At 46.5% G+C, this 12,308-nt stretch overlaps 1 protein-coding gene across 5 annotated transcripts in view; it reads left to right on the forward strand.

Annotated features, from left to right (window-relative positions):
• PLXNB1 (plexin B1) overlaps positions 1-12,308 on the forward strand; it is a 52,449-nt gene that overhangs the window by 36,209 nt on the left and 3,932 nt on the right. For all 5 annotated transcript variants that reach the window (XM_039695375.1, XM_039695373.1, XM_039695374.1 and 2 more), the window contains exons 16-30: positions 856-961; positions 2,272-2,408; positions 3,027-3,203; positions 3,393-3,561; positions 4,678-4,920; positions 6,159-6,335; positions 6,667-6,815; positions 7,190-7,290; positions 8,057-8,274; positions 8,488-8,666; positions 9,149-9,215; positions 9,772-9,918; positions 10,390-10,567; positions 11,393-11,496; positions 12,151-12,235. In XM_039695375.1, the coding sequence (XP_039551309.1) occupies positions 856-961; positions 2,272-2,408; positions 3,027-3,203; positions 3,393-3,561; positions 4,678-4,920; positions 6,159-6,335; positions 6,667-6,815; positions 7,190-7,290; positions 8,057-8,274; positions 8,488-8,666; positions 9,149-9,215; positions 9,772-9,918; positions 10,390-10,567; positions 11,393-11,496; positions 12,151-12,235 (2,237 nt within the window). The remainder of the gene's footprint in view (positions 1-855; positions 962-2,271; positions 2,409-3,026; positions 3,204-3,392; positions 3,562-4,677; positions 4,921-6,158; positions 6,336-6,666; positions 6,816-7,189; positions 7,291-8,056; positions 8,275-8,487; positions 8,667-9,148; positions 9,216-9,771; positions 9,919-10,389; positions 10,568-11,392; positions 11,497-12,150; positions 12,236-12,308) is intronic.

Here is a 12,308-nt window from a genome sequence, read left to right on the forward strand (position 1 = left end):
TGTTTGTCCTGGATCCATCTGCTTTCTGTTTTCATCCTAGAATTAGAGCTTAATCTTTCTGGGGTTAGCACTGTCTGTGTTCTGTATCTGTAAATCACCTGGCATCACAGGGTCTTGGTTTGGACTGCACTGCCTGAGTTCAAATTCCTCAGCCTCTTTAGTTGAGGGGATATAGCTGTGAACCTGGAACCCACTCCTGAGCAAGGCCCAGACAAAATTAATCTCCTGCTCTGCAGGGGGGCTGGGAAGTCTCCTGCAGATTAGCTTTTCTGTTAGCAAATGAGTGCTATAACATGGGACTCCTTGCTGTTCTGTGCTAAATACAGTTTGACTTTCCATCTTGTCAGCATCTCCCAAATTATGTCTGGAAGAAGGGCTGGGAGGAATGACTAGTGCAGATCAGGGGATCTGGCTGGTTGCAGAGGCCACTGGCTGAAGACCAGTGACAGCTAAACCCAGGTCTTGAATCTTCTCGTGATCAGACACAGCACTAATGTGTGGATTGACCACTGCTGGCCAGAGGTCCCTCCAGATGCAACTGATTTGGATCAACTCTGGAATATAGAAGAGTTCTTGGACTCTTTGTGTATCTGTGACACAGTGGGATTCATCCTGTCTCTCCCAGAAAGAATAATTTTAGATAGGATGGGCCTGTTTGGAACTGGTCCCTGCTTTTTTCTGCTGCACCTAACCCAGCTTTTTTAGAGGCATTTCTCTTTTGGTTGCATATTCTGAGCATCAGATAAGGCTGGAAGAAGAGAACTGTGGTTGCTAGATGTTTTTTAGGACATGCTGCAGTGGATGCAGCTCCCCTGCTCCCCCCTGGAGTGACTTTGATCTTGGATTGTCCTGCAGCATCGTGTGCGTCACCGGCGGGAGCTGGACTGAGAGGTTTGGGCATATCGTGGTGGAAGTGCCTGGAGGAGGTCGTGGGGTTTCTGGTCATGTTTTCACCTATCAGGTAACATAACTGTAATAGCTCCCCTGTTTTCCCAGTATCTCTGCTAAATGGCTGTTTATTGCATGAACTTACGGGACTCTACCAGGCACTTGCTGCTGGTATTTTTATCTGATTTTTCTGCTGCTTGTGTTGTGTGGTGTACTGGGATTTTTTGTTGTTTGGTCTGGTTTGTTTCTCCCTCACCCCCCTTTAGGTTATAAGAACAGCTGTACTGGTGATGCTCAAGATCCTGTCGTCTAGTGATTTTATTTCTTTTGACAATGGTTAAATACTTGGAGATAGTCTGTATTTTTCCTCTCTTTCCAACTTGAAGATTTTTTTTTACTGATGGCTAACATCTTACAAAGACTTCTGACTTTTCTTTTGTTAATATGCAAATTGCTATTTGAACATGCTTTTGTCTTCTGACCTTCAGCAGCTGGTGGCAGTAAATCCAAAATTCCTGTGCATTGTGTGGAGAAATGTTTCCTATCATTTTAAACACATTTCTGATAACTTTTTGATATCTTAAACCCAACAACTATGAAATAATACATAGATAACTTTTAAATACAATTGCTTCTTTTTCTTGCTTTCTGTGCAATTTACAAGATTCTGACAGGTCTTAATTTCTTCCATTTTTGGCTTGATAAAACCATTTTATGTACTAGATTATGCTTGTTGCTCTTCTTTTGGTTATCACCTGGATGCTGTTTAGAGACTAGCAATGGTGCATGTTTGCTTTTTATCCTTTAGTCTTCTTCCTCCTTCTTACTTTATGGATCTTGTTTTTTGTTTGTCAGCAGTGACTTATTTGTGCTACTCTGCCTGGTTTCTCTCAATTTTGCTGCAGCTCCTCAGTGGTACTTCGGTTTTTTCTTGTTGAAGCACAGGTCTCAACAAAAATTCTTAGGGCTCCCTGCTGTTAATCTCCTCATCTTCTAGGCAAACAGGCAATTTATTTGCTACCTTGTTTTTCCTAACCTGAGTTATTAATCCAGTTACTGATTTGAGCAATCCCTTTGGACTGTAATCCTCGGGGTTGAGTGTGAGGCTCACAGCTCTGCTGTTTGCAGCATCCATATGCCTTTGGCACTGTGTGGAAAGGTCCCTGATTCGTGGTTCTTGCTGGTGTTATTGATCCCTCCTCTGCTCAGTAAAGTAGCTGCTGGAGTATAGCTGAGGCCTGCCTGTGGTTTGGATCTGTACTTTCTATTTTCAGAGCATTGTAGGCTACTGAACACATTCTGCTGTTTTCTTTCATTGTCTTGTCTTTTGAGGTCCTTGTCACTCACTTCCCTTTTTTCTTTTTTTTTTCTTCCTTCTTCTAGAATCCAGAGCTGAAATCCATTGTTCCAACTCAGGGTCCCAAAGCAGGAGGAACCTGCCTTACCCTTCTAGGCTCAAAGCTGCTGACTGGGCATCCTAATGAGATCAGTGTCCTGCTTGGAGATCTCCCTTGTCAAATGTAAGATCACAACTTGCCAGTATGCTAGCTGTGCAATGCCCTGAGTCCATCCTAGAGCCTCCCAGGGTGTGATGCTGCCTGGAGCAGCTGGAGCTCTGCTCTCCTCTGTATTTCAGGGGATCTTCCCTGTGAGGGTCATGGCAGCAACCTCAACCATCTTAGATTCTGGCCCACCTTCCCTGGATATGAGCAGGGCTGCACACCTCTGTTCTGCTTGTCCCTTGACAGGACTGTAACCACCCCCTGACACTCTGCTTTTCCTGGTGGGGAGCTGCAGTTGGCTCCTGCAGCCTGATCCCAAGAGCTGCTTGTTTCCTTGCACCCTGGGACACGTAAACCTGCCTCACCTCACTGCTGGTGAGAAGGTGCACATGCCTTGGTAGCATGTGTCCAGTCCCTTCAGTCTGAACAGTGACTGTACCTGCCTTTTGTCTGTGTGCTGCTCCCAACAGCTGCCCAGCAATTATTACATGCACAGATAAGACACAAGAGCTTTTAGCCTGAGATTTAGGAAAATAGCAGAAGAGGTTTGCAGACTCTCTGCAAAGAGAAAGGCACAGTACTATAAAATCTGTCTCTGCAGTAGCTGTGTTAATCCCTTGTTCTTGTCTCTCCAAGCCTCTCTGAGATGACAGAGGATCAGCTGGCATGCCAGACAAGTCCCAGCAATGTGTCCACAGAACTCCCAGTCACCATCAAATACGGGGAGCAGGAGCGGAGATTGGAAGGATCCCTCTTTAGATATACTCTGGATCCCAACATCACTTTTGCAGAACCACCTAAAAGCTTCCTCAGGTAAAAAGAATGAGTGTCCCTTCCCCTGGGCAGTGTGCTGGGGCTGCAGCACCAATGTCACCTCTCTTGAGCAGCACTTTGGGGTGAAGCCAGGCTTGTCAGAATGAGCATAAACAGAAGGATGGGAGCATGGACAAAATTGAGCTAATGAATAACAGGTGAGTCAGATCAGCTACTTTTGTCTTTCAGTGGAGGGAGAGTGCTCAGAGTTCATGGATACAACTTGGATGTTGTACAGAAACCAAAGATCCGAGTCACAGTTTCTCCGTCTGAACGCCGGCGCCGAGGAGTGGCGCGATGGCGGAGGATCGTCCCAGACTCTGAGTGCCCTGAGGGCTCCCTGTGCAGCATCCAGCAGGTAGCACAGCACGCTGGGGGGGTGTGGGTGCACAAGGGTTGATGTTCCATCTCTGAAGAGGTGGACTTCTGTCCCTAGGGCTTTTTTCCTCCCACCACTTGCTGTTATCTGCTTGGATTGTACCAACAGTCTCGGCCCATGGAAGTGTTCTCTGCCAGGCTGAAAGGTTAAGCACTTCCACAAACATTTCCATGGGCTGGGTCTGCCTCTGCCTAGAGATGTGCAGGATTGTGATGTGGGACAGAAATAGCAATGCAGCAGTGTGGAGATAAAGGAATGTACATCTGAGCCAGAGAGCTTGTGTGGCTCAGTGTGTCTGTGCTTCAGATTCTTCCTTTTGCATATTTCAGTCTGTCCCTGTAGCTCCTGAGATGTCTTTCACTTGACATACAAAACCAGGCAGCAAAATTACCAGCACCACAATTACTTTCTGCTCTCCTGCTGCCAGTCTGCTAAGATGGGTCATTACAGAGGTATTGATGTTGTAACCAAGGTCACAGAGCACACAGCAGAATGTGCAGAGGAAGAGGGTGGTTTGGCAGCCCAAGTACAAGAACAATTTGCATTATTAGTGCAAGTGATGAAGGGCTTCCTGTACATAAAAGTGCTCCTGATGCACATGCATCAATAACAGCTGGTTTTATCAATGTTCTTAGGAAAGATTTGTGGCTGTAGGGCAGAAAAAAATAAAAACCCTAATACTTTGACCAAATGTATAAAACATATCCAACCGGGCATGGGAACACTTTCACAGAAGCATTCAGACTGGGAAAACAGCCCTGCATTGAAGATGTTTGGTCCTATTCTCTCAGAGCAGGGAAATCTAAAGCTGGTCTCTCTCCAGAATTTGCTGCCAGGGGAATGTCAGGGCTGATTCCCACTGCTGAGACCTTCCAACAAAACCAGTGCTATGAAAGCTTTCCTTTAGAGGAACATGGGGAATTCCTCAGATCTTGGATTTTTCCCCATTACAGTTAAGCAGGGTTCTTCTGGCATTTCTCCAGATTAGAAGAATGCAGACTGGCCCTAGATTGTTTGGGGTGGAAAGTGTTGCCAAGCTGAAGGAGAAGCATTGGTGTTCCATTACTGACACTTTTTTTTGCCCTTTCCACTTAGTTTGAAGAACCATGTCTCGTTAACTCTTCCTACCTGATCCTGTGCAAAACTCCAGCCATTAACCTGCTGTTGAGGAGTGCCCGTATCAAACTGGAATTTATTCTGGATAATCTGAGCTTTGATTTCAACTCACTGCATCCCATGCCTTTCTCTTATGAAGTCAACCCCATCCTAAAACCATTGAATGCTGAGGACCCTGCCAAACCATATCGTCACAAGCCAGGAAGTGTCATCTCTGTGGAGGTAAGACAAAAACCAGCTGGAATTAATGCTCCTTGTATGAAGTTTTAAGTTGGTGTCATGCAGCATCCAAGGTTTTTTAAGCATTTGACAGGTTACAACCTGTTACAACAGCACATCTGCTTTGTCCTGTGAGAAACATTACATAAGAGGAGGGAAAAGAGTGCATCAAAAAAGCCTCTTGAGTCCATAAATCATTGCTAGGGCTTCATAGGGCTTATGGAAATTTCTGTGCTTTGTTTTTTAGATTTTATTTAATCCTAATAAACTGTTTGTATATGGGATGTTAGTACTACATTATCCCCACATCCTGTTCTCAGCTGCTGACCCTATCATAACTACTTCAGTTTCCTCTAGAAGTAACTTACGAGTAAAAGAATCCTGCCAGTGGGGAAGACCTGTTACTAAGTGAAGGCGGGAAAATCACTCATTAAAGATGATACAGTGACTCTAAAGAGCACAATGATTCTATTTTTACCATACATGAAAGAAAAAAAAAAGTTGAGGTATTTCATTTGTATGAAAAGGTACTTTTCAGTCCAGTACTCTTAAAGAAAGTAATGGCTGCAGCCGTAGGTGCAAATTCTCCACAAGCTCCCTTTCTGCATATGGTTAAAAAAGAAAGCATAGAAATGCCTAGACCACTACCATTGGAGTTGACTGCATCTTGGAGATGTAGGGCAGTTTGAGAAAACTGGAAGAGAACTTTAAAAGACAAAGGAGATTGATCTGTCAACCTGTTGGGATACCCTGACAGGGCTCTGGGCTTAGAAAGCATTAAAGCATAAAAATCTAATTAACATCAGTCAGCATGGTTTTATTAAAAAAAGAAAAAGTCTTAATCCTCCAAAATTAAAGCAAATAAGAGAAATAGCATAGATATGTTACACCTTTGAAAGGCATTGATTGACTCAGCTGAGTGTGCAGGTTAACTGACGTGAGATTACCTTTTTAAATACACAGAGTGAAGAGCTGAGCTTAGCTGGGTTTCACTGAAGAGCCTTAAGAGGACAGGCTATTTATAACTATACTTATGCAGCATGCTACAGGTCCTAAAGCTAAATCTGAATTTTTTAGCTTACAAACTTAACTCCTGTGGCCTATTCACATGTGAGCCTAAACCAAGAAGAAAAAAAGGCTGCTTTCATCTCATGGTATTGGTCTCCTCCATCTTCTCTGAAGCCATGGCAGTACATAGTTGTTTTTTCACTGATCTCATGTGCTGTCCAAATGTATTTCAGGGGGAAAATCTAGATCTGGCTATTTCCAAGGATGAAGTTATGGCTATGATTGGGGAAGGCATCTGTGTGGTGAAGACCCTGACAAGGAATCACCTCTACTGCGAGCCCCCGTCGGAGCAGCCGGCCCCGCGGCACCGCACCAAGCGGGAGGGCACGGACCTGCTGCCAGAGTTCACGGTAGGGAATCTGCAGCTCTGCCAGCAACCCTGCCTTTTCTTGAGGCATGTGGGAGAAGTGGGAGTGGGATGTGAAGATAGGAAAGGTACAAGCCCTGCTGAGGGACAGGGGAGGTAATAGGGTTGGCAGGGAACTGATCTTGTTGTCAAATTCTGCTCTTAAAGGCTAAAGTTGCCTGAAAGTAAACAGTGTAGCTGGGTTATGTGCTGTGGGACAGCTCTTCTGGGAGGCTGTGTGCCCCCTGTGCTCATTCTGGAGAAGCCTTGTGGCTTTGTATTTCATTCCTGCGCAGAGGAATGGAATCATCATGGCAAATGTTTTCTTCTTACAGGTTCAGATGGGAAACCTGAACTTCCTCCTGGGCCGAGTGCAGTATGACACGGAGAGCCAGCTCACCTTCCCGCTGGAGGCACAGATTGGTTTGGGTGTGGGTGCATCCTTTGTGGCACTGATTGTTCTGGTCATCGTCTTCATATACAGGTAACGACTTCTGGCATGGATGAGGCCTTTAAGTTCCTCTCAGTGTTTTTCATTGGGTGCCACCAAGTGTACGTCTTGGGCCTCAACAAGGTTACAGTTTTCTTTATTTTGTGCCAAATTCTGAGCCCTTGGTGGTGTTGGCTGCAGGAGACACATTGCTAATCATAGTCTGCACTGTGGTTCATTCAGAATCTAATGGATGCTTCAAGAGACACATCTAGTTTATGGAACACTGTGTGGTGTCCTGCAAAGATGATGCTCTGTAGAAGTCGCCTCAGCACCAACTGCCCTCGAGTGTTTGGCAGCAACACAGCAGTTGGCAAGGACAGTCCCTGGGCTAGTGCCACCAGGAACAATTTTGCTTCTTATTGCAGGAGGAAGAGCAAACAGGCTCTGAGGGATTACAAGAAAGTTCAAATCCAGCTGGAAAATCTGGAAACAAGTGTTCGGGACAGATGCAAAAAGGAATTCACAGGTCAGTCACTGAGCTCCTGGGTTTTTGTAGCTTCAGGGAAACTTGGAGAACCACTCTCAACCCTACCTCTCTTCCCATTCCTGTGTACTTGTCTGCATAGCTCTGAGCAGGCAATAATTTATCCTGTACCCGTGCATAGAAACATAGAGCCAAATTCTTCCTTTTTTAATTCTTTAATTCAGGGCACAGTGATCTCTACAGACCTTTCTCATTCTCCACTTCATCCTTCAAACTCAAGTGAAGAGCTAAAGTTGAGATAGCACACTTGGAGGGATCTTAATGACAACTACTAACCCAGTCTTTGTGTAGGGCAAGTTGAATTACTGCCCATGTTCTAAGCTTACAAACTTTGTACTTCAGATCTTTACAACTGTGAGAGACCTGGGGCTCTGAAACTCTGCAGGTGACTGAGACTGTAGGCCCCAGTTAATGTGTGAAGGAGTGAGGAGTAGATCTCTAATACTCTGTCTTTGCTGTAGGTAATGCCTGTAACCACAGATGTGTGCTGAATAGTGGCTTCCTCTTTATAAAATTGGAAACCAGCTCCTGATTGGAACGTTCCTCATGCTATTTCTCCTGCTGCCTAGTCTAGCTTTAAATGTTCTAGCAATGAGATCCCAATATGCCTCTTCCTGAGAGGAAACATCCTTCCTCTTTCTCAGTCCCATGCTGCTGGCCCTGGTTCCTCCATTTACCTCATGCTCTGCACCACCAGTTGAGATCATGTCAGTTGTATCATCCTCATGGGCATTTTCCTTTCCCTCAGACCTGATGACTGAGATGATGGACCTCACAAGTGACCTTGTGGGCACAGGGATCCCCTTCCTGGACTACAAGTCCTACGCAGAACGCATTTTCTTTCCGGGCCACCGAGAGTCCCCACTGCAAAGGGACCTTGACATCCCCGAGTGCCGACGGCAAACAGTGGAGCAGGGCTTGGTGCAGCTCTCCAACCTCCTCAACAGCAAACTCTTCCTCACAAAGGTAATGTCCCTCTCTCTGCTGGCAGCCTGCTGTGGGGTCAGAGCCAGCAGGCTCTGATACACTGGCTCAGCTGGTGTATCCTGGTGTATCAGCTGGGCAGTGTCTGTTAAGGTTCATTCCTTAATAGTTCTCTGCACTTCTTCCAAGAGCCAGCAGCTGTGACTGCTTTTTTTCCAGCGGATTCACACACTGTTTTTTCTCTCTCCTCACCAGTTCATCCACACTCTGGAGATCCAGCGCACTTTCTCTCCGAGAGACCGGGCCTATGTGGCATCGCTGCTCACGGTGTCGCTGCATGGGAAGCTGGAGTACTTCACTGACATCCTCAAAACACTCCTGAACGACCTTGTGGAGCAGTATGTGGCCAAGAACCCCAAGCTGATGCTGCGGAGGTGAGTGAGCCATGGTCCCACTGGCAGCTACCTGAGGGTAGAGGGACAGAGCCTTTTTGCTTGGCTGGCCAGTGCTGAAAGGCTCTGCCAAGTGTTGTAATCCCACTTTGCTGTTTAGAGGTCTCTGGGTTCACAGCCATGCCATGTTTGGAAGCTAAACTGAGATATATCCCCTGTTTAGATCCCCAGTAGTCTCTTATCTGGTGCATCCTTCTGATCTGAACACATTTCCCTTGTTTGAGACCTACCAGAGTCTTTCCACTGTTCCCTGCTTCTTGTCTCTCCAATTCTGTAATTTGGTGCCTCCTTCAGGCTGACAAGTGTTTCCAATAAGCAGTGCTGCTCTCAAAAGGCTTTTTTTTCCCCTCTCCATTCTGTATCATGACTTAGTGTGCCCTTCTTCCAAAGGGAATGATCTTTACCTCCAAATCTCCCCCGGTTCTGCACCACATTCCTGTGACCAACCTGATGCTCTCTTTCAGGACAGAAACAGTGGTAGAGAAGCTGTTGACCAACTGGATGTCCATCTGCCTGTATGCCTTTGTGAGGGTGAGCTCTTTGTCCTGTTGTAATGTAGAGGGGCCAAAGGAGGGATGACAGGCACAGCTTTGCTTTGTGCCTCACTCATAGCTGAAATAGTGCCAGGGTCACCTTGTATTTCAGGGTGAGAAATAAGGGGTAGGCTGTTCACTGGGAACTGGGATTCTTAAATCAGTATCAATACCACTTGTTTCCAGCATGTGTCACTAGGTCGTGGAGGCCTCAGTGTAGCTCCTTTATCTTGAAATACACAGGACTCAGGCTGGTCTGTGCATGAGAGGACAGATGCTGGTCTAATTCCTTTTCTAGAGGGCTGGGGAGGTGGCAAGGATTCTCTCAGATTAGTGACACAGAGGCAGAACAAGGCCTTGGTGATGTGCATCTCTCTGGTAGCTCAGCAGTGCACTTTTCCTGTGCATGGAGCAGGAGCTGTTGTCACAGGCTCTGTCTTTGCCTACTCTGGCTCAGCTGGTGTATCCTCAGTCCTGCTTGATATCCTTATTTCCATGCCTGGGGCTCTGCTGGGAGGAGCAAGCTGAATTTCTCTCCTTCCTTTCCATGCCAGGATTCTGTTGGGGAGCCCCTTTACATGCTGTTTCGAGGAATCAAACACCAGGTGGACAAAGGGCCAGTTGACTGGGTGACAGGGAAAGCCAAATATACCCTGAATGACAACCGCCTTCTGAGAGAGGACCTGGAGTACCGCACTCTGGTAAGCACCAAATCTTCTGTCCTCTGTACAGCAGGGCTGAATGTCTCTGCTGCCATAACCAAAGCACAAGTGCAGCACATCCTGCCCCTGGCTCCTGGGAGCCAGGTTTGTTCCAGCAGCACAAGTGCATAGATGGTGAAGAGCTCTGCTAAATCAGGCACTTTTACCCCAGGCTGATGGGAGCCTGCACCACACTCATCTGATGTACATGCTGTGCTAAGTCTAGAAATAAAGGGGTGACGTTGCTGATGGCACATCGAAGCTCCTGCCCAATGCTCTTGAACTAGCTTCCAGCTCTTGACACAAGGCTAAGAACACAAGACTGAGGTGTTTAACATCAGTGGTGTTTTCTTTTCTGAATCTCCCAGTGAAAGGACTAGCTGTTAACTTGCCTGAATGCCAGCCATCAAAGGTGTAAATGTGTCAGATGTAATCTTATCAGCTGAGTAGCTGTGACCTTTTCTTCCCCAGACCTTAAACGCTTTGACACAAGCAGGAGTTGGTGCAGGAGGGGCAGAAGAGTCTCAAGGGATTTCTGCAAAAGTGCTGGACTGTGACACCATAACGCAAGTGAAGGAGAAAATCCTAGATCAGATCTATAAAGGGACGCCATACTGTCACCGGCCAGACCCAGACACCCTGGACCTCGGTGAGCAGAGCTCTTTGGTGACAAAACCCAGTGAGGAAGTGAAGGAATGGTGGTTTGCTGTCTGTGCACGGCACCCTGGCACGTGTGACATTTGTCATTTTGGACTGAGTGTGCAGAATCACTGACCACTCTGACTGGGCACAACAGGGTAACAGAAAGAGGCAGGGGTGGGAAAGAAGCAGTTGGGTTCACCCTCTTTCACTTCATGGTGTTCTTTGCCAGACTCAGACCACAGCAATGGCTTGGGCAAAGGGATATGGGAAAAGAGTATGGAAAATGTGTAGGAGGGGAGGAGGATTTGAGTGCAGTGCAAAGATGCTGTGGGCATAGACTGGCACTTCCTGCCAGTGAAGTCAATGGCAGCCTCTTAATAATATATGTCAGGGAGGATTTTGCCTATGGTAGTTAATGATTGGTAGAACTTACATTGGGAGAGAAAACACTCAGTTTTCCATCTTCTTAATGATGAATAATGGTGACATTTAGGGATGAGAAGGAAATAGTAGCTGATAAGAACTGTGGGTGCATGTTTGTGGTTTGAACTACCTGCTTGAAGAGTCACAATCTGACAGAATTTGTAGGAACGTGACAGGTGGAACATGGGAGGCCATGATGCCTCCTGTCCCTGTGCTCAGAGGGGTGTGTCCTGTGACTGCAGGACTCAGCATCATGACAGGCACTTGCTCAGGTTATGTTGTCTGTGAAAGAGCACAGGTAAAAGCTGACGAGGACCAGAGGGTGTGTAATGAGGTCAGCCAGGTTGACGCAGATGATGCCTTGAGTGAGCAGTTAATCCTTTTCTTTTCTGTGTTTCACTGGCTGTAGAGTGGAGATCAGGGCTGGCAGGTCATCTGATACTGTCCGACGAGGATGTGACATCTGTTGTTCAAGGAACCTGGAAACGTCTGAACACTCTTCAGCATTACAAGGTCAGAACTCAGTCTGCCATTGCCTTATCTCCCCTCTCATCCTTCTACACACTGTCAGGCTCTCTTTGTAGCTCTGGCTCCTGGTGGACCACTGTCAAAAGGTTGGACCTTTCTTGCAGAGCATATTCAAATTAAGTCAGTGCTGTGGCTGCAGCCTGACGTCCTCAAACACAGCCCTGTCCTTATCCCACACCTGAGATGTGGGCATGTGTAGGGCTTGGAAGGGTAGGCACAAGTTCATACTGCAGTGAAGGTGATGTGCTGGATCTGTTCCTGTTCCAGGCCAGATCAGTTAGGAGGTGATGACACACTGAGCTGCCAAGTACCTTCTAACAATGGAAAGAGGGATTTTTTTTAAATTACCTTGCACCAGTGTTGTATCTTGCAGTATGTTAGTACCTTGTTGCAACATGTTCTAGATCTGAATGACCTCAGTCCCTGAGTATTATCTTCGTTGTACTTTGAACATTTGTTCTTCAATTGGTACAGACAAGATTTTCTCACCCTCGGGAAAGACAGTGATGGTGCCTCCAAATCCTTGTTTCTGTCCCTATTTCTAGTGATGGTACAGCCTGTTATGTTCTACAAGCACTTGCCTATTATACTGATGAGAAACATGCCCTTTGCTTTGAATATTGTTTTGCTTCTGTGCAGGTGCCTGATGGAGCAACAGTAGCACTCGTCCCACGCCTGACCAAGCACATCCACAGGGAAAATCAGGATTACATCCCAGGAGAAAGTGAGTTTGATGCCTTGTTCTCATAAAATTACTTCAGAGCACTTGCCAGTTAGTGGGACAAGTCCCTTGCTGT

The sequence above is a fragment of the Passer montanus genome, unplaced genomic scaffold, assembly GCF_014805655.1.
Source record: "Passer montanus isolate IOZ18808 unplaced genomic scaffold, ASM1480565v1 scaffold9, whole genome shotgun sequence".
In the NCBI taxonomy this organism is placed as follows: domain Eukaryota; kingdom Metazoa; phylum Chordata; class Aves; order Passeriformes; family Passeridae; genus Passer; species Passer montanus.